General features: G+C 37.9%; 2 protein-coding genes and 1 pseudogene across 2 annotated transcripts; 2 read left to right on the plus strand and 1 right to left on the minus strand.

Annotated features, from left to right (window-relative positions):
* Window positions 1-1272: 1272 nt before the first annotated feature.
* LOC149010583 (uncharacterized protein At5g19025-like) lies at window positions 1273-5871 on the minus strand. Its single transcript, XM_089162020.1, has 2 exons — window positions 5234-5871; window positions 1273-1670 (listed from the first exon to the last, which is right to left on the minus strand). Exons 1-2 carry the CDS (start codon window positions 5845-5847, stop codon window positions 1625-1627), a joined length of 660 nt encoding a protein of 219 aa, XP_089018146.1. The 5' UTR covers window positions 5848-5871; the 3' UTR covers window positions 1273-1624.
* Window positions 5872-12289: 6418 nt separating this feature from the next.
* LOC149010584 (pleckstrin homology domain-containing protein 1 pseudogene) lies at window positions 12290-21118 on the plus strand (annotated as a pseudogene).
* LOC149010585 (uncharacterized) lies at window positions 19993-23696 on the plus strand. The gene is made up of 4 exons (XM_089162453.1): window positions 19993-20118; window positions 20237-20263; window positions 22223-22303; window positions 23148-23696. Exons 1-4 carry the CDS (start codon window positions 19993-19995, stop codon window positions 23694-23696), a joined length of 783 nt encoding a protein of 260 aa, XP_089018579.1.
* The last annotated feature ends 231 nt before the right edge of the window (window positions 23697-23927 follow it).

The raw sequence follows: 23927 nt of genomic DNA on the forward strand, positions 1-23927 counted from the left end.
AGAACTGGGAGGGAGGGTAAAGTGACCCAATCATCGAAAATTTTCTTCAGATTCAGCGCATCATCACCACGGCTCCACCCATGAAGAAACATTCATCGCCTTCAACTTCAAAACCCATTCCAGTTCTTCCGTATAAGACCCAGAACTTCAAGGAACTCTACAAGCTTGGTCAGAAGCTAGGGCAAGCAATTTGAAACCACATATCTCTGCATAGAGAAGTCTACAGGTAACCATTATCCATTCAAATCTATTCCCAAGAGAAAGCTTTTTTTGCGGAGAGGATTATGAAGATGTATATCGAGAGATTACAATAATGCCAGGCTTATCTGAGCACCCTAATGTGGTGAGAATCAAAGGGGCTTATGAAGATTCTCTTTGTGCATTTGGATATAGAACTTTGTGCTGGTGGAGAGCTTTTTTATCTGATTATTAAAAATGAGCATATAGTGAAAGACAGGCGGCACAGTTTGATCACGAAGATTGTTGGGATTGTGGAGGTTTGTTAAACATTATAGTGAAAGACAGCGGCAGAGGGAAAGAAGATGAATGGAAGAATAGCAGTGGAGAGGGAAAAAGATGGAGTTGAAAAGGTGAGAACACGACGGTTAAAAAATCCTTAACAGCCATATTTAGAACCAGATCCAGAAATGGGTTATATTTAGTTAAAACAGATCATAACATCGGTTAATTCTACTTAAAATCCAACCTTCTAATCTGAGCCATTTATTAAGAATATGCCACGTGTCAAAAATCGTGGTGCTGCACTGTGCACAGCAGAGGATTTTTTTTCGTATAAATACTCCTAACCAAAACCAAGCAAGCATACTAATTTCTAATTCCCTATTGCTTTAGGGCCTGTTTGGTTATGCGAATCCAGAAATTTGAAATCTCTGGATTCACAAATGGGAGATTTTTACCTGTTTGGTTGTGTGAATCTCTAGATTCATGAAATCTAGAGATTCACATTTTTACACTAAAAACGTGAATCTATAGATTTATGGGTATGAGGTGAAATCTAGAGATTTCACCCATACTATCAAAGCGCTAAAGATTTGAACCATAATTCAATAAATATTTTTTTGGGATAAATCTAGAAATTTCATTCCAAAAATTCAAACTAACCAAACAGTTAAGTTTACGAACCATGACTCTAGAGATTTGAAGTCTGTAGATTTGAAATCTTTAAAATTTTGAAATCTACAGACTCAAGTAACCAAACAAGCCCTTAAGCATTCATTGAACCCTGATTTTTCGGTCTTGCTCATAATCTGACTCGATAAGTATTAAAGATGGACTACAGATCAACAAGACTGGTCCAACTTTCCCTTCATTTCTAAGAAATAACTGAGGCAAAAAATTTGAAACCATCAATCATACAATATCTGTTGTAATTTTGTGTATTTATTTGTATTTTCATCATTTGAGCTTTCATAACCAAAAGAAAATTGATGTTATGAGAGCGACATTCATCATCAGCTTATAGGTTTACGAAAACTGTTCCTAGCAAGTGTCAGGTCTTCCAGGGAATGAAGCTTCAATGAAACATCAAATTTTGAATGGAAGTAAGAAAACCAGGAATGGAGGTTATGGTATAGAAATTCACAAAGAAAACGCCACAAACAAATCAGCGTGGCTTTCCCCCTCCATCAAGTGCCATATTGCCCAAAGCCCTGCAGCATTCCACAATTCACGTTCAATTAGCAAATGCAAATGCGCAGAGCAAGAAAGAAAGGGAAGAAAATAAATAAAGAGAAGTAGTTGGACTTGTTAGTTTCTACTCTTTCAAAAGCACATCCAGTCACCAAGTTGAAGTCAAACCAAAAAGTAACCAGCAAATTGCATACAAAATGCAAGAGTGCTCTTGTCTTGCCCACAAACCTAAACTTCAACAATGTCAGATTAACAACTAAGATGAACCATCTAAGCCAGCCACAATAAGCAGGAGGGACCTTTTTCCCCCTCAGTTCTTCATACTCAAAACATAAAAATGACCATTGAGCCCAGTGAGCATGCTCATGTCAAGGTCATAGTGCCTGATTTTATTGCTGACAAATCATGAAGTTTACCTGATGTTTGTTTGGATCTCCTTCACTGGTGAAGTTTCAGACTCAGGTGATTTTTTTCTGTTAAATCTGCATGAAATCAGAGAACTCTACTAGGCCCTGATGGTATAAACTTGTTTCAAAATTTTTCAAACCCAGAAACTCAGTATTTGGCTGGTGTCTTTTGCATTCCCATGTTCATATGGATGATGCTATGTGTTCATTCCCATCTTCCTATTGACGATGCTATATGTGTTTGGCATGTTTGCCTAGCCTTGATATGCTTTTTCAATCTCATGTTAGACCCCAGGTCATATCTTCAAACCATGTGATTTTGCTAACAATTATGGATCTGGTTCTCCAATATTTTTCGGCTTTGGTTGGCCTAGATTTTATCACTTTGCAAGTACGATTAGAGATTGACTCTGAGATCTTCACCTGGGATGGAGAATGTTGAACATAGTCGTCAAGGTGACACCTAGGCGTTCTGGCCAAAAAAAATTCAAAGAGGATCTTTGGAGCAAACCACAAAAAGGCTGCAAGAACTTAATATTGGTGTCTGCTCACTGGGGGAATCCTGGTGGAACAGGTGCAGGTGGCATCCTCAGAAACTGGTGGTTCAAGCATCTGCTATTATTTTTCCTTACTATTCAGACAACTTCATTGAATATCAAGTTTAAGTCATGGTTTTTACTTGGCTAAGCAGAATGGAACTTCAAACCTATGGATTGAAGCCAATTCTGAATCGGTAGTGCTCTCTCTTATATCACATTCAATCCACAAGAATGCTGTGCTTCTCTACAGGCTAAGCTCTCTTTTATCAATTTGAAGATCACTCATAATTATAGAGGGGGAACTGTGTTTCTGGATTCTCTGGTCAACAATAATGCATAATCTAAAACATGGAAACTTGGGTGGCAGAGACAAATTTTGTGGGGTCTGATGTGACTTAGGACATGATGAGCAAAAGCATATTAATTTGTGATTAGAAGTTCTCTAGTGATGGCAATGCCAAAGGAGGAGTGTCAAATCTCCTATGTGTTTTTTATTTTTATGTTTTCTCATCTGGTATGCCCTAGATATTAACCAGAGACTTGTTTTTTTCTTAAATATCATCTTCTGCTTTCGCCCAAAAACCCCAAAAAAGCATTCAACAAATCCACAGAGTTGGACAAATAAGATAGAGCACAATAAAAAGAAATAGGAGAGAAGAGAATAAACTTTCAAGATATGAAACAAATAATTAATAGCCTCAAACATAAGACATGACTAGCAATGTTAGTGTCTCATCAAGTAATTCGTCCTAATCAAAGTATTGGCTTTGCCTTGTTTTTTCCACTGGCTGGGATTGAGCTGAGCTTTAGTTCAATTGCTTGGTAGTAATCCATTGCAACCTATCTGAAGCAGGATTAAAACAGGAAGCAGGTTTCCTGAGAAGCAGTTATAAGGTTGTGTACAATGTGATTCTCTACTCTTAAAGCCTTAAACCAAATACTTGAGATGGGCTACACAAATCTACTCTACCAGAGTCCACCCTGCTTAAAGTCATGTGTGCCATTAATGCCATAGACAAAGTCATAAAACCTTAGCCATTAGACTCAGGTCATTTTCCAGTGAGAGATGCAAGACATACCCCGAAAATTTTACCCATCCAATAACAATTCTCTGCTAATGAAAATTTTTCAGCCCAAAAGCACCATGTCATGTCTCTCATGTGGCAAAATAAATCCATTTCTTTAATTATCCACTTTAAAACTACAAAATACAAACTTTTTGGATAAGTAAGAGACATAGTAGAGATGCAGTAAGCAATCGTATCAGCAGTAGACTAAAGGCCTCAGCATATAATACAGGCTTGCAAAGCTTGCAACAGCCCAGGCAAGAAGGGGAGTGGAAAAACAAAACAGAAAAAAGAAGAAGGCAGTAGCAGTCCAACCGAAAACATGACACTTAGTTATGAATAAAAATTATACTGAAAAAACATAGCAAGGAATACACAGGGGAGGGGGGGCACTAAGGGTTAGCAGTTAATCAAAAGAGACAAGTCTAAACCCCAGGTAACAACAACGTGCATGTTCCTGCGCGAGGGGGCTTATGATTCATAAAATAAGGTTTGGAATTGACATCTTTACAGATGGCTTTCCAAATTAAGTTTCGAGTACAAGATTTGGTTGTCCACTTATGAAGGTCACACACTCCATCCGTAAGTGAGAAACTGCAGCTCCAAAAGCCAATCTACCAATGGTGTCGCCAACTGAGTTGCCATTCGAGATCAGCCAACGTCATTCACAGCCAATGGGGAGGCGTCTACTGTGATACATGACATTGTTCTTTTTATACATTATATAGAAATATCAGGCAACTCTCACCCTGATAGCTGCCTAGTGGAATCTAGTAATGCAATATGTTTGTATGAGTAGCTTCTTGGATCCCATAAATTATTTGATATAAAGCTCAATATATATATATATATATATATATATATATATATAATATTAGTTCTTTAGGGGGAGGCGGCTAAACTAGCAACACCATGTCTGTGAGACGCATGAAACAGGAAGCAGAATTTACAACCAAGACACGGCAGTTTGATCCAGCAACATAGTGCTTGATTCAGGGGATGAATCAGCAACAGATAAATTTCTATACCGACCATTTCAGGAGCAATAAGTCAGGATATTATAAGATAAGTAAATTGATTGAGATATGAATTTTGTGAAGCTCATGGCTATCAGTTTTTCGTGTCATACATTACCAACAGAAAAGCTGCTATGTTGAGAATCTACTCAGAACAATCAACAAGAAACAGAAAAAGAACCACATTAAAAGCAGTGTAGAACGATCATAAATATACACTAGTGGGGACAAGCTTAATAACTGGAGAAACCAGGGAACTAAGACATGGTGTTGCAAAACAATACAATGCGGCAAACCCTAACCACAAAAGAACCTCATATGTGCAAAGACATCATAATACCCAATCTCCCAGGGGTTTCAGCAAGAATGTATTCAATCAAACTAGGCTCCAACTCTATCTGTTCTTACTCGATGACCAAATTGAGAACTGAAACTACAAAATAGTTATTGATAAAAATGCAATAACACTACCAACATCATGCAATTATCCTCAATCCAATAAGGAACAAAGATATAATTAACAAGAATTCCCATAAAATTCAAGGTGGACTCACTTCTTGTGTCTTTTACCACGCTTGGGACCCCAAGCCTCCATCTTAGCGACGGGGCAACCGCATCTTGCTCGAAAAAGAAGCACAGCCCGTCCATTGGGTGGCGCCATCCTTCTAAGCTCAGATCTCAGGCACTCGTAATCAGGATTCCCTTCAGTCCCATCTTTACAAGGCAGATTATCGATAACCTTAGAAGAAGATTTCAAGCAATCTTCCTCCGTTTGCAACAGTATATCGAATTCCATGGCTTTCTGTAACCCCTTGCAACCAGGTCTCTCGCATTTCCTCAACCGGCAAATGCAATAGCAATAGATCTCAACAGAAATACAGACGATGGTGCAGAATATAAGAAACCCTAATATGTAGTGAAGACGATATTCTTGGACAGACTGAGAGAAAACAAGAGAGGGAATGATTTGGGATAGAGATTGGAAAATGTAAGATAAATAAGAGGTGATGAGGAATGTGCCAGAGAAAAGAACCAGGACAAGAATGAGAATATCTAAAGTTGCAGAGGGTGAGTGTTTGCAGAAGAGAGCATTGGAGGCGGAGTTGTTGGGGTTTGTGGAGGAGGAATGTCTCTTGTTGGGCTTCTGAGAATGTGAAGAACTGGGCATGGCGGTGAGAGAAGGTTGAGCATGTTATAATAAAGAAGCTGATTATGTCTCTGTTTTGTTATCAAAGCATAATAGAGCTTTCAGAAGCTCGATTGGGTCCCATTTCTTTTTGCTCTGTTTTTAATTTTAATTTAATTCTTTTACTCATAAATTATTTTAAATTTATTTCCGTTTTAACTTTGAAAATTATTTTAGTTTTCTATAGTATTTGACCATTTGGTTTGATAAACTTTTCTTTTTAGGGAAATTTTCAACGCCACCCTTTGTCATCCCTTCAAATAAATTTTACCAGTTAATTATTCAATTCATAGGTCAAACCCTCTATGGATAACCCTGTTAATCTTAATTAGTTTTATTTATTCATTTTTAATATCATTCCTACATTTTAAAAAATGTTCTTTAGATATCAAAAATCTTGAAGACGTAAGACTGGAAAAAAGGAATGGTGATAGACGATAGAAGAAGGTGAAGATGAGTCGAGCACAGGTTTTTTTGTTCAAGGGTATTCTTGTAATCTTATTCTTTGAATAGTCAACAGATCAAAATACCCCTTAGTTGAAAATTTACTAAAATACCCTCCCCTTTTATGTCCCTCCCATCGTCTGTCTCTTCAACCCCTCAGTTGAGAGAAACGCTTGATGTGGCTTCAAAAATGGATATCTTTTAAGGGTTGTAAACAATTTGTCTCAGATGGAATCGAATAAGGATAGGGCAACCTGGGTTTTTTTGAATTACCAGAGAGTCTTCAAGATTTCGAATCACTCATTCTCAAGCTTCTCCGAGTATTTCATGAATCGGTTAGTTGTTGCGTTTGAATTGTTGATCTTCTTTCCTCTTTTAGGTGGTATTGATTTCCTAAAATTTTTTCCTTTTTTACTTTTTAATTTGCAGGGTCCATTGTTTGCTGAGGGACTATTGTGAGTTGGGAACGAATGAAGTTGAACAACCCACGAAAACAACCCAGCAGTAAGATGCCGCTATCTGAGCTGGTTTTGTTCCAACACGGTCATTCTTATTTATTTTTTCTCTCTTGCTCTTATTCTTCTCCGTTTTGAAGAGGATGTCGAAGGTTACTGGTCGAGGAAGGGTTGAAGAGAGAGGGATGATGGGAGGGCATTTTAGTAATTTTTTCAATTGAGGGGTATTTTGGTCTATTGACTATTCAAATTCGAAAACATGACAGTCGAAGATAGAAAACTTAATGTTGAGTTTTTTTCAAAAGTGAGTAATCTAATATATTAAACACTTATTTGGATAGTCAATAATTTAAGCCCAATTTAAGTGGGTGCCATGAAAAACTCTTATACTAATAAGCATGTTTTAAGGGTAATTTCAATTGGACCCCTTGAAGTCTGACGCAAAAATGATACATTGCATTTGTCTCCCCTATAATATTAAAAAAATACTAAATAAGGTCAAATTGTTATTTTTATGACCAAAATACCTCAATTTAATCCAACCATTGATGCTCAAAACATTTAAGTGAATGATTAACAAGCAACATATGAACCAAAATTATACAAAGAAACTGAAATAAGCAATTTGAACCAAACCCTTTTTGCCATTTTCATCCTCACACCTGTAAAAGAATAAAAGTTCAAAACCATATTCATAAAGTTGCTTAGGACAAAGATAAAAAAATTCGATCAGACTAACAATTTCAAACATAAAAAGCTTCCTTAGAAATAAGAGGTGATCATTGTTTTTTCTGTAAGAAAAATGTCACATAAAAGACTGATTGTACAAGTACAAGGCTTGGTTAGTCGAAGATAGAATAAAAGTATTGATTCTTCGGCTTTTGTTGAAAATTTAATTTTTCTCTTGTCTCATTCGATTCTCTAGCGACTAGATAGTAGAGGTATAAACGGATCAGATTTGGATTAGATAGTGTCATAGCGGTAATACCATATCCGCATCCTATTATATTCAAACAGATTCAGATAATATCTTATTGAATTTCAGCCGGATTTAGTCTGATTCTGATAATAATCAAATAGTTATTTTCTTGAATATGTTATTATAAATAACAATGAATATAGATTGAATACAAGTTTTCATCTACCTGGTAACATCTTTACCACTTTATATGTGAGGGTTATGTTTGAAATTTAGTAACTTTAGTAATTATTTTAGTAGAAAATCTAGAAAAATATTCACATATTTCAAGTAAAAAACATATAAATAAGAAAAACAAATTTAAATAAGTAATTTAATCGGACGGATAATAACTAGTTAGAAACAAGTATACCATATCTGCATCCTATTAGTAATCAAACGGATTCGGATACCCTTAGACGGATGCGGATGCAAATTTGAGAGCAGATTTCAGTTATCCATTTACACTTCTACTAAATAGTGATACTTTCGCAATATAAGGGTTCACAAATACGATGAAGTAAATTAATAAGAAATCAAAGCTCACAAGATGAATGCAAAGACAATCTTCCTGAATGAAAACCTTGATGAGGAGGTCCAGTGCTAGACTCCTAACAATCCTCTCATAAGCTTTTGTGTGTTTCTCCGGAGAGAGCATCCATGAAGCAGATGCAACTAAAAGTTGGGCTGGGAAAGGGGATTGCAAAGCTGTTATTGGTATGGATTGCTTATTGAACCTAATACAAGAGATATGTATCAAGATTTTGCAATTGCAGACGACTAACGGTAGAAATCCAAAACTGCACTTTTTTCAAAATCTTTTCTTTTTAGAGATGAAAAGTGGATATTCAAGTCGACAGAAAAGATAGACTGAGTGGGAAACAAAACATCAATGATAAATTTTAAAGGAAAATGGTTAGTGAGAGAAGAGGCATTCATCGACGTTTTAATAAAGTAAAAGCGACAAAAGGAAAAACAAAAGAATGATTTGTGCCTTCTTGCCTTTTTTTTTTTTTTTTCTTTTTCCAGTAAAGATAGTCATCAAAGGGAGGCAGCCTCTTGTTTTTTGTTTTTTTATGAAATTAATCCATTCAGCCAAAGGAAAAACACGTGAGAACACAACTAGGATCGTCTAACCACATAATGGTAATAGGCCAATATGTCTCTTACATAATAGATAGGGCCAGCTATGCTAGACTATCGGCCGTTACATTGGCCTCTCTAGAAACAAAAGAAAAATTGGCTGCAAGGAGTTGAACATCTGAGACCACAAAGATGAAAAGTGGATATTGAAGTCGACAGAAAATAACACCAGCTCCAAATTATTAGATTCTATAATTACTTGATTTAGTCACAATTCAAAAGTAGATTTGATCCCTTCACCATCAAAGATTTATGCAAGCTGTAGAGGAATCAATTTCACCAGTAGGGGAATGTCTTTCTCATCTCTTATAGCAATCCCAAGGCTTGATTTACCATTGCTTCTATTCATGGCTGCGTCAGTATTCACATTAAAGAAACCGCTTGGTGGAGGACTCTAAGTTGTTGCTCTATGTTGCTAGTGTGTATTGTGTCTGTTCTCTCCCTGCACAGTACTACTATCCAAGGTTTAAAGTATCGGTATCGAGCATCGTATCGGCCAGGTGATTTTAAGAGATGTATCGTCCTATATCAAGCATTGTATCACTCTGGCTAATGTATTTTAGTGTAATTCAATGGAGAGATGTATCGAGATGTATCGTATCGGTTGGGTCAAATATGGATACGTATTGGCTAGTATCTTATGGTATCGTGGGATACTTTAAACCTTGCTACTATTCATAAATTCTTGGGTGAACCGATTTGCTTTCACAATAACATCATATGGATTAGCACTGCCCTTGGCAAAAAATTTGTCATTACGAGCCAACCAGATGTGCCATGGTGTAAAGGAAGCTAAACATTCTAGCTTTTGTTATTCCTTCTTGTCGTTCCCATGAAAAAAATTCCATTGACATATCCATTCAGTTAGTGTTATGGTTTGGATTGTGGACAAAATGGGCTGATAAAGGACCTCCAAACCATACAGCTCGTGCAAAGTGAGAGTGAAATAAAATGTGGTTTACAGATTCTACTTCCTTTCCACAACAGGTGCAGCTAGGATCAACAGGTTGCGACGATGATGCAAACCTTCTCCACAAGCAACTCCATTTGCCACAGCTCTCCAAAGTAAACTTTTTATTGTGGGAAGTGTGTGACAACCCCATATCTTCTTCCACACCTCTTTCGGAACCTCTGACCAAGCATCTCGTCGTGATGAAGTTGGTTGTAGCATTTCCGCCCTATCCTGCTCATTCATTAGAAGGTGATAAACAAACTTAACTGGAAAAAAATGCCTCTTTTTTATTTTGTCCAAACTAGCTTGTCTTCATTTGGGAAAATTGGAAGATGAATGCTCAATATAGCTATAGCGACATCTGGTTCAAATGCGCTCTCAATTATGCCTCTTTTCCAAGTTCTATCAATTGGGTGTATGAGCTTGTTGCGTCTAGAACTTCTTCGAGAGCCGGATATTGAGATGACCACCTTAAGAGCTCTCCAACCAAGTTGGAATAACTGGAATGCCTGCACACACAAAGAAAGCAAGAACGGTCCGGCCTAGTTTTGGCCGGGGAACCGCCTCCGACGCTCAAATCAGCCTAGGCAACAATAATGGTTCTTGAGAGAGTTCTCAAGAACGTAATGAGTAAGTACTCAGATGAAAGTTCTCCTTACCTTTCTCCATGTTGGAGGTAGGTTTATATAGAAGTTACCTGGAGGCGACGATTCCTTAAGTTCCGGATCGATAGTTGAGGAGTGAGTGGAGTAGTGGAATAACAGCTCCTTCTTTGTCGCACCTGATAATGCCGTTATGCTGACTCACCTCCCTAATTCTCGGAATAGATATGCTGAGTGTTTATGCGTAACTAACTCTTTTTGACTTAGTCAAGTCAAGAGAGTCTTCTGAGAAATGCTAGAGTTGGATATAGATATATATTTTCCCCAAGTGTGGCACTTCTCCAACGAATAAACGAGCCTGCCCAAGAGGGAGGTATCTCTCCCGAATGAGGCCCTCGGGACCTTCTCCAACGAAGAAACGAGCCTGCCCAAGAGGGAGGTATCTCTCCCGAATGAGGCCCTCGGGACCTTCTTCAAGGATGAGATACACCCGCCCACGGGGGTGCCTTTCTCTCCCGAGATGGGGACTCGGGACTCTAGCTCCCCACAACAGAGCTGTTCCACATTTTGAATTTGATAACCAGCAGCATTAACAGGCCTTAAGGTTCGAGTTCGCTGAATTCCAGATATTCACCTCGATTCTCAAGCCTTCACTCAACCTCTTGTTAGGAGGCCTGAAGGTCTCGGAGATGGTTCAATCCTCTATTAAATAACTTGAGAGGCACTTTGGTCCATTCACATTTGAAATTTGAGTATTTTATCTTCTAACAGTATCAATAAAGTTTTAGTAGAACTTCAATGTTTAGAATGTTAATTTCATAAATACCATTCTTTGAACTCTTTCACTTAATCTTATCTTGTGTGTTGCCTCAAAATTCTTTCTTGGCACTCGAAGCAAAAAAATTGGTTGAAAATTGTTTGAAAAAATCATTTCGTTTCGCATAATTTTTGCTTCATAAATTGAAATTTATGAAAAATTTTGTTTTCAGAAACACTTTGATTCGTCTGTTTCTTAAAGCAAAATTGAGTTTAAGTGAGAAAATTTTAGAAGAGATAATCAAGAATTTTACATTATAAACATAACAATGACAAATTTCGTCGTTGCTCCAAAAGTCCAAACTTAGGGATACAATGTCACTATATTTCCTTATACCTTAGAATTGGATCGGGCAATCTTAATCCAGACCTACGAGGTCTCCAACATTTTGTAAATTTTATTAAAATATTCAAATTTTGCTACTTCCATAGACAAGCTTTATTAAACAGGCTAAAAAACTGCTTCTATTTTCAAAAACACTCAACTATTTCTAGTGTTTTTTGAAGTAAAGAAACATTTACTAATGAGTTACCAAACGGATCCTAAATTTTCATAAATTTTAATCCATATTTCAAAAATCACTTGAAGTAAAACAATTTTATCGTACAATTTTTTATCAATTTTTTTTTTTTATTTATTTACAGAAGTCATGAAAAGTTTGTTTTCTAACAAATTTTCAAACGGATCCTAAGAATAAGGGAGAAATTTTGGAAGAAAAAAACCCAACGACCTTCAAGGAGGATTTTGCTAGGGTGCTACGTAATTAATGCGAAATAGCTAGGGTGCTACGTAATTAATGCGAAATACCTACAACGAACTGTCGAGATCAAAATTTCAATCTCAACCATCTATTTCTGAAAAGTGTGATCTCGATCTCGATCGTTTGCTAGTACTGTGCATTAATTGTGCAGCACTGAAGTCGAACCCCTTGGAATTGGCAGGTAGAGATAACCAATGGTCATTTTGGATGGGAGGAGAATTAATTAAAGAGACAGGGTTATTTTCGACAATTCATAAGTACTACGTCCTTGTCAAAGAAGAGACTTGCCACAAGCTCATACATGCCGCTGCCGGTCTTCATTTTACAACTCATCCACGCTTGACAGACAAAAAGAAGTCCCTTGGTTTACTTTACTTCCCCAAATCTCTTCTTTCTCAGAAGCTCGAATTCTCTCTTCTCGCGCAGAACGAACAAACCCAGAATCGATCGATGGCGAGCCTTTGGCAAGCCGTTACAGGTGGAGGAGCGATAGCAGAAGACTATGCCGGAGTCGAGTTCTGGTTGAATCCGGAGCGTACAGGATGGCTGACGAAGCAAGGTGAGTACATAAAGACATGGCGTCGGCGGTGGTTCGTGCTGAAACAAGGCAAGCTTTTCTGGTTCAAGGATTCCTACGTTACTCGTATCTCTAAGCCTCGAGGTGTTATCCCTGTTGGTAATTGTCTCACCGTCAAGGGTGCTGAAGATGTTCTTAACAAGCAGTTTGCTTTCGAGCTCTCTACAAACCGTGAGACGATGTACTTTATCGCCGATTCTGATAAGGAGAAAGAGGAGTGGATCAACTCTATTGGGCGCTCCATCGTTCAGCACTCTCGATCTGTTACTGATAATGAAGTCGTTGATTATGATAGCAGGCGGTGAGGATCTAAGTATCCGATTTCCATCCGCTTTACTGGTCCGATGCTCGTGTACACTACAGGTGCGTCACGATCTTGAATTTGTGTCTTGGAACAATTTTCCTTTTCGTTGCGAGAGGACGCGCTGTTTTTAATTTCGAAAATTCGATGTACAGAGCTATATTGCCACTTCCGTCTTATTCTTGACTCTTTCTGGTCGGATCTCGAAGGCCTCTTGGTGTAATTTTGGTGTCTTCTTGTTCTTGTGTGTAAGGGACCAAGATTGATTTCTAGGGTTTTGGAATTTTTAGATATGTTATCTTTTCGTTCAACCGTATTATGTGGATCCGTAAAATCTCCTTAAGATTATTGTTCTTCTTTGGTCCCTGCTCGTGGGAATTTCGGTTTGGAGTTTCCCCACTCTTTTCTCCCATTATGGATTAAACTTAACGTAACTCGATCAAGCAAAACATTATCCGTCTTTTTAATCTCATAATGACTTCCCCCTGTTATCGTTGTTTTGATCGAATATATTATCTTTTTTTATCTAATCCCATTTGACTTAGGTATTCTCCTTAATTGCAGTGAGTGTTTGTTGTTTTCTTTGTTGAATGGAGATAAAGTGACGTGTGTCAATCTTGCTTGCTTGATTTTAGGGATTTGGGAAGCATGAATTTGCTCAAGTTCATTTTGCAGGAGCAGAATTAGATAAAATGTTCTTGCAATACTTCTACCGGCAGTGTGGTGTTTTTGTAGCTTTTACCTCGGTGGGCAGCTTTGTTTTGTTTGAGTGGAAATAAGAGTTTCTTTGCAATAATAAGTTTCAGCTTCTTCCTTTTTGAAATCTGTTATATGAAAGAATTGCTAAGGCTTAGTGATTAGAGTGATTTCAGACACTTTATTTGGTCTTTAAAGTTTAGATTTGGGCAGGGCTTGCTAATGGAACCCAATATTCTAGTGCCAGGACAGGATAAGTGCTACTTCCTAATAGTTTCATTTAGGAACTTGCATTACATGTCGACATAGAACTTCAGCTTCCTCCCTTGTGAACTTCTATAACATATAGAGAAAATTGCTAAAACAATTGTTTTAGTGGTTAGAGTGAATTTCAGTCAGTATTTGGTGTTTTCAGTTTAGGCTTGAATAGGATGAGCAGGATGCTCATAGCTGAACTATTGAACTAGTGGGTTTAGGTTTAAGCAGGTAGTACAGGGGAATTTCTCACATACTGCCACAGGAAGAAAGGCAAACAGCAGGCCACTTACTTAGTTGCCATATTTTCAACAATTTCATTCTTTTGGTGGCATGGGCCATGTTCAACCAGTTAGTGGGCTTTGATAAGCAAGCATTTATTTCACTTTTCTTTTAAGATTTAATTCAGTCTGAGACCTTTGACTAGCATAGATGACACCCACAGAAAGTTGAATTGGAGTTTAAGATATTTAGTGGAAAGTTTGATTTTACAAGTGTCCCTTGATTTGGTGATCACGATTGATGACTTTTTTGACCATTAAAATGTCATTGAGGTTAGAAAGATCAAACTTGTGTAGACCAATTAGTTAAACCAGCAAATGTATGTATGAGATTGTAAGAATGAAGGATGCAGGAATGCCCACTACTTGGGCTTGACATGAAAGATGAACTTGGAGGTCAATTTCTACCAAGAATTCACCTACACGATCAGTTGAATGCCCTACAATAGGGTGGACTATTTGTGGCTGAGTACATAGGTAAAGTTCGATGCCCTATTATCATGGAAAGGAGTTGGAGAGAGTGACATACATGATACAAGATTGGAGCCTTGGATTATGGCCGAAGGCTAGATGAGCTATGTATAGGGCTAGCATCTAGTACCTTCAATATTGCTATCAGAAGGCATTTGATATAGAGAACCTATTGAAGATTCCCGTGGAGACCATTTGGAAACCAACCTAGGATGAGGTTGATGAAGTACTTAACCCTAGATGAAGATAATGAAGAACAGTTAGCAGTTAAGATTGATGAAGGTATGGAAACTTATGAAATTCATGTGGTCAATCATATTTTTCTTGTTGAATCATAGAATGAAACTTGGAGATGATACTCTTTATCTTTTGTGGTAGAATGTTCAGTGATCTAAGATTGCATAAGCAATTATGAGCAGCGGTAGCATGAAGATAGCCTCTGTGGTTTTGCCCAACATACTTAAATGTCTGTTTGTCTTAATGGTAACACTTCAAAAGTCAGAGGTGCTTAGTTCCACTCAAGTTAAGTTCCCGTGACAAGAAGTTTGTTGTGATGTCATACCTACAAAGTTGACAGATGTTCTCCTTGGTAGGCTATAGATCTATGATGGAGATGTGTTGGTTAGAGGCACGAAGAAGTGGTGTGTCGTCATATTTAAGGGCTAAGGCATTGGGTTCAATCCAATAAACATCCAATAGAGAATTCATTGCAAGATTATTAAGTCAACAAGCCAATGAAGATGCAAGAAAAAAGTTCGAGAAAGTAGAATGTATTGGAACTAAGATGTTAGCACTATCTCAAAGAGAGTTCCTACAAACTAGCAAAGAGACCGGTTATCTTGCCCTTTGTTACAATGGATATCAGCATAGTTGTCACGGCAACGAGGCGATGCGAGGCGGTTTTAGCTAGTTGGGGTGTTGAGTCGACGAGGCGCCCTCTGAGGCGCTTTTGAGGCGGTCAAGGCGTTTTAAGTGAAACTTTTACTTTTTTGTGTACATCTCATACACTAATTCATTATAAACCTATCTTATATATAATAAAAAAATTAATATTAGCCATTTAGCCTACCTCAAATCATCCAACATACTACAAACCTCACATAACAGGTCCTAAATAAATTCAAATAAGTTCGCATATCTCTAGTCTATTTTCTATATTAGCATTCAAATCAAAAAATTGTTAACAGAACACAAATTCACATCCAAAAATTGTAAAGGGACCATTTAAATCTAAGAGAAACCTACAAAAACCTCCCTAAAGCTTATGCAAGGAAAGAATTCATCGGCTGGACCTGAAGTACCAAGTTGCTGAACTATCAACTATCAGAAAAAATCAAGCAACAAAAGAAAAACAGAGACACATGTACACCAAATAAGAAAAGAATCATTACAATGATACAAAAGGTAGATGGAACAGAGATGGAACAAATTCAATGAAGAAGAATCGTTACAAATAATAATAAAAAAAAAACACAGAAACACTAGATAGTAGGTTCAGAGTATGCAAACAGGTGCAATTTGCAAGTCACAGACTCACAGAGATGGTGAACTTAGTTACCGACGACATATAGGTATATAACATAGCTACAACGCAGAAGAAAAAAAAAGCATTCCGGCGACATACCGTCACCTGAGATGGTGACCAAAGTTACCGGAAGCCGCTGCAACTTGGTTGCTCACTCGCTGCAAGTCTGCAACCGCAACAATGAGTTGCACGGTGAACAAAATGGATTTAGGGGGAAAAAAAACAGAAGAAAGAAGAAGAAAGAGAGTCGCACACTGCTGCTCTGGAGGTTGCTGCCGCCGGAGGTTGGCCGCTGCAAGCCTGCAATTGATACGGTGGAATTTTGGTTGATGAAAAACAAAAATCAAGTCCAGACTCCAAAGGTGCTGTTGCTGGCTATTGCCGGTGACGCTGGCTGTCGCCGGTGTCACTGATTGTTGGTGTCGGAATCAGAGACAGAAAGTAGCAGAGGGAGAGGCAGAGAGAACTCAGAGAAGAGGTTTAGTTAGGGCTCGATCAACTCTCGAATGGATTTCATTCGACTGAGTCGAGTGAAATCTTGTTTTTTTATTTTTATTTTTAATAATTTGATGTTACAAATGATAATATGTAACACCTATATAACCAATAGATTCTTTCCGATTGGGATCTACTTTTTAAATCGTTTTTGGCCTTTGATTTGGAATAAAATAAATTACGATGTTTAACACCCAATAAGGCGGTCGCCTAGTGGTATATTGCGTCCGAGGCATCCGATGCGACGACTCGAAGACGTCTCATTGTCCAAGGCGGCCGCCTTATTGACTTTTCCTGAGTCAACCTTCGCCTCATGCCCTTTGTTTCCGCTAGAATGCCAAGGCGTCACCTAGGCGACGCCTTGACAACTATGGATATCAGTCCACCTGAGCTAACCTTACCCAAACCCCTTCAGGAATTGTTATCTGGTGTCATAGATCAAGTAATTGAGGTGCTTCCAGGTGAGAATGTCTATGGGGTTTCCGATGTTTTTAGAGGTGTTAAAATGGCTTGTAGAGCACCTGAATCTGTTGTATTCCTTTTTGCTGATGGCACTACTCTTGGTGTTGTGTGACTACGAAGTGATCATGCAGGATGCTATCGCCATCAAAGATATTCTTGATTTGTTTTCTGACTTGTAGCCAGCATGCCACATTTGTCACTCGAGCATCACCACCTTGCTTTTCTTGACCCACTTGGCTTTACTTGATTTGCTGCACTGTTGGTCTCATAGGGCATATGTCTTGTGTAGTGTGGGTTTCCTGTTATGATTTTCTGGTTTATTGAATTCCTGGTGACTGAATCATGTTTAACAATTTGTTAGGAGGTTGTATAAGATGGCTGTTAAGGAGGCAGAGGGAAAATTGAAAGGTAAATGTCATGGTCTAGGGAAACTTTGTAGTGGAATGATGAAGTTCAAGCAGCCATCAAGACTGCAAAAGCTTGTTTTGAGGCGCATTAAGGGACTAATGAGGTAGAAGATCTTGAAAGGTACTAGTTTGGTAGAAATGAAGCTAAGAAGATTGTAGGTAAGCAAGGAAAAAAACATGATGTTCTTTGCTGCAATCTGGACACAAAGGTAGCGGAAAAACCTTATATGACATTACTAAAATGAAAGGATGACTCAAGATCCTGACCATGTTAGATGCACTGAAAGTGAGAAGATGATAAGAGTACTATTAAATGATGAAGAAATGAAAAAGTGATGGGAAGCATATATCTACAGCCTAATTAAGACATTTTTTGTAACAGAGCCCCAAAGGACTGGCATTACTAATCGAGATATAACATGCTGAAAGCTTATACTCAACTTAGGAGGTTCATGTTAAAGGTGGGATCTCCATGTAGTCCTTGTTCACCCAGAAAAAGCCCATGGTAGAGTCCCTAGAACACTAGTATAACACATACTTGATAAGAGAAGGGTGTGAAGTAAATATCTGGAAATAATTAAAGACATGAATGATGGTGCTGTGTCTAGAGTAAGAGTAGTGGAGATTTGGTAGCCAGCTCCTAATTACCATTGGGCTACATCAGCGATCAACCTTAAGTTCTAATGTGTTTGCGCGTATTTTATGGATGATTTACTTAGAGACATACAACCTGATATTTTTGGTAAATGCCTTTTGCTAATGTTATCATGCTGATTGCTGATATTTATGGTATGGAGATACCTGAAAATGATTATTTTAGACACCTAGGTTCTATTGTAAATAAAGTAAGGCCATATAGAGGATGATATTTTCCCATATAATTGAAATGTGACGGATCAAGTGGAGAGGCGTGACTGGAGTGTGTGCTGCGTGCATTCCTTTGAAGCTTGAAAGCAAAATTTTCTATGACTGACATCTAACCTACTATGATGTATGATTTGGAATGTTGGACAGTTAAGTGGCATCACATAGATATACTAACTGTAGTGGATATGAGAATGTTGAGATGGATGTATAGTTAGACTAGCAAGAAATCACCATATTAGAGTTAGCTCCTATGCTTGATAAGTTCTGAAAGAGTTGTTTTAGGTGGCATGACCACGTTTAACGAAGGCCTCGGGAAGCTCTAGCTCAGATGAGTGATTTGATTTAGATCAAAGGAGCTAAAAGAGCCATAGGCAGGCTTAGATTAACTTAAGTGGTGACAAGAGACATGCATAGCTTTAGGTCTCATATCTCTTATGACTTCAAACAGAGTCGAGTGGAGACTAAGGATCCATGTGGCCCTACCCCATTTAGTTGGGATAAGGCTATTTTGTACTATATTAATTTGGATCAAAGAGGGATTTGTCTCAATTGAAATGTTTCTTTTGAGGATAGAGTCATAGAACGATGTATTAGTACAATTTTGGCAATCAGGAAATGTCAGAAGATCTAATATGCTTGTGTACTAATTTGTTTCGTCCTCAATCTAATACCACATGTCTTCAATGGTATTATTCATTGCACTGGAAAGTATATGTCCACCTGGGAAGTTCATCTCTTACTTATGCTGGTTGCAACTCTATTCCTTCATATCTGATGCTCTGTTTTGACTCCATCAAGTGTTTGCCACAAACGAGATTCAAGTTGTTCTTGTCTTTGTTAAGTGGGAGAGGGAAACAGAAAATTATAGGTTCTCAAGTGCATTTTTGAGTTTGTTCTCTTTCCTTTCTTGGGATTCTGGTTTTTGCCATCTCTGATCCTCATTAGTTTTTTAAGTCCTTTGTTTATATCTATATCCCTATATTTTATGTGCATCGAGAGGAACCAAGTTGCCTCTCTACATGTTTCCTCAATCGGTTGCTTGTTTTATAGAATATTTCTCAGTGGTTAGAAGATCTGAAGATATCCCCTTCGACTAACCCCACTGTATCTTTTCCCCTGTCCTGTTCTCTTTTCGATTGTTTATATTACTGACTTGCCTGCCACTCACTGCACCTTGATTGCTTTTGTGGGTGTGCCTATCATCCACTAACTTTGATGCAGGGTGGAGTCTTGGGCTCCTTTGTTCTCTAGTTTATATTTGTTGGATTTGATTTTGGTGTCACGGGAATTGGGCAGAGGCTTTATCCAAGGGATCGGAGTAGTAGCGTTGCTAGGGTTGCATCCATTCATAGGAGTGAGTGGATCCGATCAGTTGCCCCAGTTGTTGCTAATGATAAGGTGGTATAACCATGAGACTCTTAGCGTGTGCTATTTGACATTCGATGCGTGCATATACAACTTAAGATTTTCAATATTCTATGCTCCACATATCACATTTCTCATTGTTTTGGCCACACTACCAAATTGCCGTAAATATGTTTTAAATCATCTTATACAATCCTTCATTTTTTTTAATGCTCATGTGGTAGTTGTGATGCATATAGCAATCATGTCTGATCGCAATTTATGATAGACTTGTGCTGTGGCCATTGAACACCCATGTACAAGAGATCGTCATCAAATGCTATGTTGTTTAAGCAGCAGCGCATTCCAGTTAACCTTTCTCATGACATACTTGGAAAAACCCATTACACTGCTCTTGTTTTAGGAGTAAGTGTGGAAAACGTCTGTTAAAGTCCAGGGAGTCGGTACCCGATCTTCTATGGTTACTCTTGTGACAGCAGGTGCATTATAATTTAGTATCCATTAATGCGTTACTTCATATTGTTTCTCATTGAAGCAGGTCTATAATTTGGACAGTCAGGACTTGGTAATCAATCCCTTGATCCTCTTTTGCACTTCTTGAAGTAAAAACTATTAAATGGGATGATGGGTACTCCCCAGAATGGCAGAATCCCAGGTTTTCTATTTAATCGAAAATAAAGAGTGCCAAATTAAAGTTTAAAGATATCATTTACCCACTTGCGAGAATACCTAAGGACTTGTTTGGTTATCTAAATTCGGGGATTTCAAATCCCTAGATTCATAAATTAGAGATTTACACCTGTATGATTGTAAAACATTCATTAACGCTTACTTCAAATACATATATTTATTTTTTTTGCTTAAAAATGTGAGTTAAGTCATTCTTGGGTATTGAGTGAAATTAATGGATTTTATCACGACCACCCGAAGTATAAAATGGATGGATTTCACCAAGATCACCTGAAGTATAAAATGGATGAAATTTGCGGATTTACGCGGAGTAACCTAATGAAACTCTACAGATTTCGATTAATTAGAGGCTAACCAAATAATTAATTTTTTGAACCGTGAATCTATACATGTCAAATTCATAAATTTGAAATCCCTGAATGTATGCAAAGTGCGAAGTTTTGTTGTTCGCGAACTTCATTGAAAGTTTCGCCGAGGTTGCAAGTTGCAGGTGTGCCTGGTCCAGTGAGGAGGACGAAGGTCAGTAGGTCCCTAGGTTGAGCTTCCATCAAGGTTAGAATTTTTGTGGAAGATGGTGGTTCTTTGGAGCTTGAGCCAAACTCAATTTCCACAAAAATACAGAGAAGACCAGCGGAAAACATCACACGATGGACTTTTACCCGCGCCATTAGAACGACCGTCTCACGTTTTCAGATCAAAAAAGAACATATGCAGTTGTGGATTGACATCAAAGGTTCAACTAGAAAACCTAAACAGAGATTTAGATGATAGAAACCGCACCAACAAGATTTTTTGTTTGTAAAGAAGTAGAATTGCCGGAATATTGTCAATATTGCCCTGTATTTTGCCGAATATCATCGATTTTCCGGCGACATCGGTTTCGGAGGTGAATTTCGGTTCTTGGCGAATTTTGCCGAACTATTGCACGTTGGATGTATGTAACCAAATAGGCCCTAAAGCTCATTTAACATCTACTCAGTGGCTAAGAAAGAGAAAACGGAAGAATAGGCGTAGGTACTCGAAAAAATTATTTATTGTTTTGTTCCTTAAGAACGAACTGGTAAGAAAGATAGTCTTAAAGAACAAATTTTGTAGAATACGTAGGATAATGTTCTGTTGGAGGAATGGAAACATGATAAAATAGTTACAACGGTGACGGTCTTTTGAGGTTGCACTCACCCTACCCCCTACTTGTAAAGTCCCCTTAACCCTGCTTCTTTACCTAGTGCCCTTGTTTGAAAATAAGATTTCTCATATTTTGGGTTTAATTGAGAGAAATATTTATAGAATAGATCTATCAAAGGCCTTTTTCAAAAACAATGAACAACCAGTTTCCAAGCATAGAAATATGTAAAAATAGAAGGTCGGCCCATGCTAACGATGGAATTATTATCAAATTTAGTGAGGTCTGGATTCACATCCTCTTTAATTCCTTTTCCTGTAATTCCCTATAATTCCCTCATAGGATTGTGCCATATGGCATTTACGTAATCCAAAGGTTACTCAACAAACTAGAGTTTAAATAAAATTCAAATTTATGGGTCGGTTTAAATAAAATTGAAATTTAGTTTAAATTAGATAACCATTCGATTACTTAAATGCCACATGGCACAATCCTATGAGGGAATTACAGGGAATTGTATGTAAAGGAATTACAGAGGATGTGAATCTAATTTACACCTTTTTCTTGGGTTGAACGCTACTCACTCTCAAATTTGGAGCTATGAAAGCTCTCCATGTAGCAAAACAACATAACCTCTAAGAGCATGGGAGAGTTTATTGTAAGCACTCCCTCTCTGCTCTGAAACTGTTTTGTTTTGTTTTGTTCTGCTAGGGCTACGGAAATCGAGTAATGGAGGGGATCAGTGAGAAGGCCTGGGGAAGGGATGGGTACGAAATGGCAAGGTTTAAGAAGGTGAGAAAGGAAATAACAAACTGAAGTTTGAGGATGGGATTTTGGAAGTAATTGCAGGATTCCCAATTATGAAGGATGAAATGAATCACTCCAGATCCATTGGGGAATTACTTTTCAAGTTGTGCTAAAGAGATTCAAACTTTTGACATTTTACTATGAGATATTGACCTTTACCAATTGAATCCAATTACGTGAGACATGGATATAAGAGGTTGGAGGGTGTATAAAAGCACCTTTTGTACATTACGTATACCATCAGTGAGATTCAAACCCACGAGCTCTAAAAGATGTCAGTCATTAGTCATTACCAACTCAATGGTAGTTTTCTTTTATTACTACCTCTATTCACAATGGCCCCACTCAAGACCCTGGTGATGATGGTTTCCCACCTTTATTTTCCCATAGGTTTTGGGAGGTGGTCAAGGACGATGTATCCTTTTTTATTACTAACGTTTTTCTTACAAGACAACCCCAGAGGAGGTCTACAACACTTTGATATGTCTCATTCCAAAGATATCTTGCCCAGAGGAGATTGACCAATACAGGCCTATTAGCTTGTGTGGGGTGGTTAGTAAAATACTCTCAAAGGTGATTGCCTCTAGATTGAAGCTTCACTTGTCGCATCTCATTGAAGAAGAACAATCAGCCTTTTGTCAATGCTATGGGAAAGAGGTGGAAACAGTGGAGCATGTTTTACTCCATCGCCCCTTTGCACAATCAACTTGGTTTGGCAGCCCTGTATCCACAAATAACCCACATATGAAATTTGCAGATTGGATTGGACAATAAGAAGGAAAGGAGACTGGAGTGCACAGCTTCTTTCATACTATGGTCATTGTGGTAGGCAAGAAATGATCGTTTCTTCAACGAGGATACATTCACACCACAAGACGTTTTTGACAAACCAATTACATGCTCCCAGGAATTTCTAAACAGCAAAATACCACTTCATGTAAGCCAAAGAGAGCCACAAATAACTCATCAATCAACCAAGTGGACTCCTCTAGAGACCAGTTTTTACAAACTAAATGTGGATGCTGCAAAATCAGGAAGAAACAATAATCTTGGGGTGGGATTTATTGTTAGAAATAATGGTGGTAATCCTTTATTAGCTCGATCAATCCCAAAAACCTTTGATCAGATCCTGGATAGGGAGGCTTGGGCACTTAGAGAAGGTTTGCATGAGGTGCTTGAAATGGGATTTGAGCACTTACAAGTAGAGTCTGACAATCTAGAATTGATCTCCTTGCAGAATGATCGTCCAAAGCCTACTCTTCCTAATATCGAACCTCTGCTTTTCGATATCCACATTTTGGCTTCCAATTCCAGTTTTTGTAGTTTCTCTCATATTCCTAGATTGGCTAATTGTATAACTGATAATCTAAGCAAATGAGGCTATATCGATGACGTGTCCGATAACTTGGTCAGTTTCTACTCCGTGGTTGGACGAAACTAGATCGGTTCCGTGTGTTTTCGTTTTATCAATGAAATCTGCTTATATTCCTACCCCTAAAAAAACAAAAAAATAATAATAATAAATAATATATATATTATTTATTTTATTTTATTTTATTTTATTTTGGGTAAGGGTTATAACTTATAAGTTAATATGAGCTACCAGCTA

The sequence above is a fragment of the Hakea prostrata genome, chromosome 7 (assembly GCF_041222555.1).
Source record: "Hakea prostrata isolate BN-2017 chromosome 7, UWA_Hpros_2, whole genome shotgun sequence".
NCBI lineage: Eukaryota > Viridiplantae > Streptophyta > Magnoliopsida > Proteales > Proteaceae > Hakea > Hakea prostrata.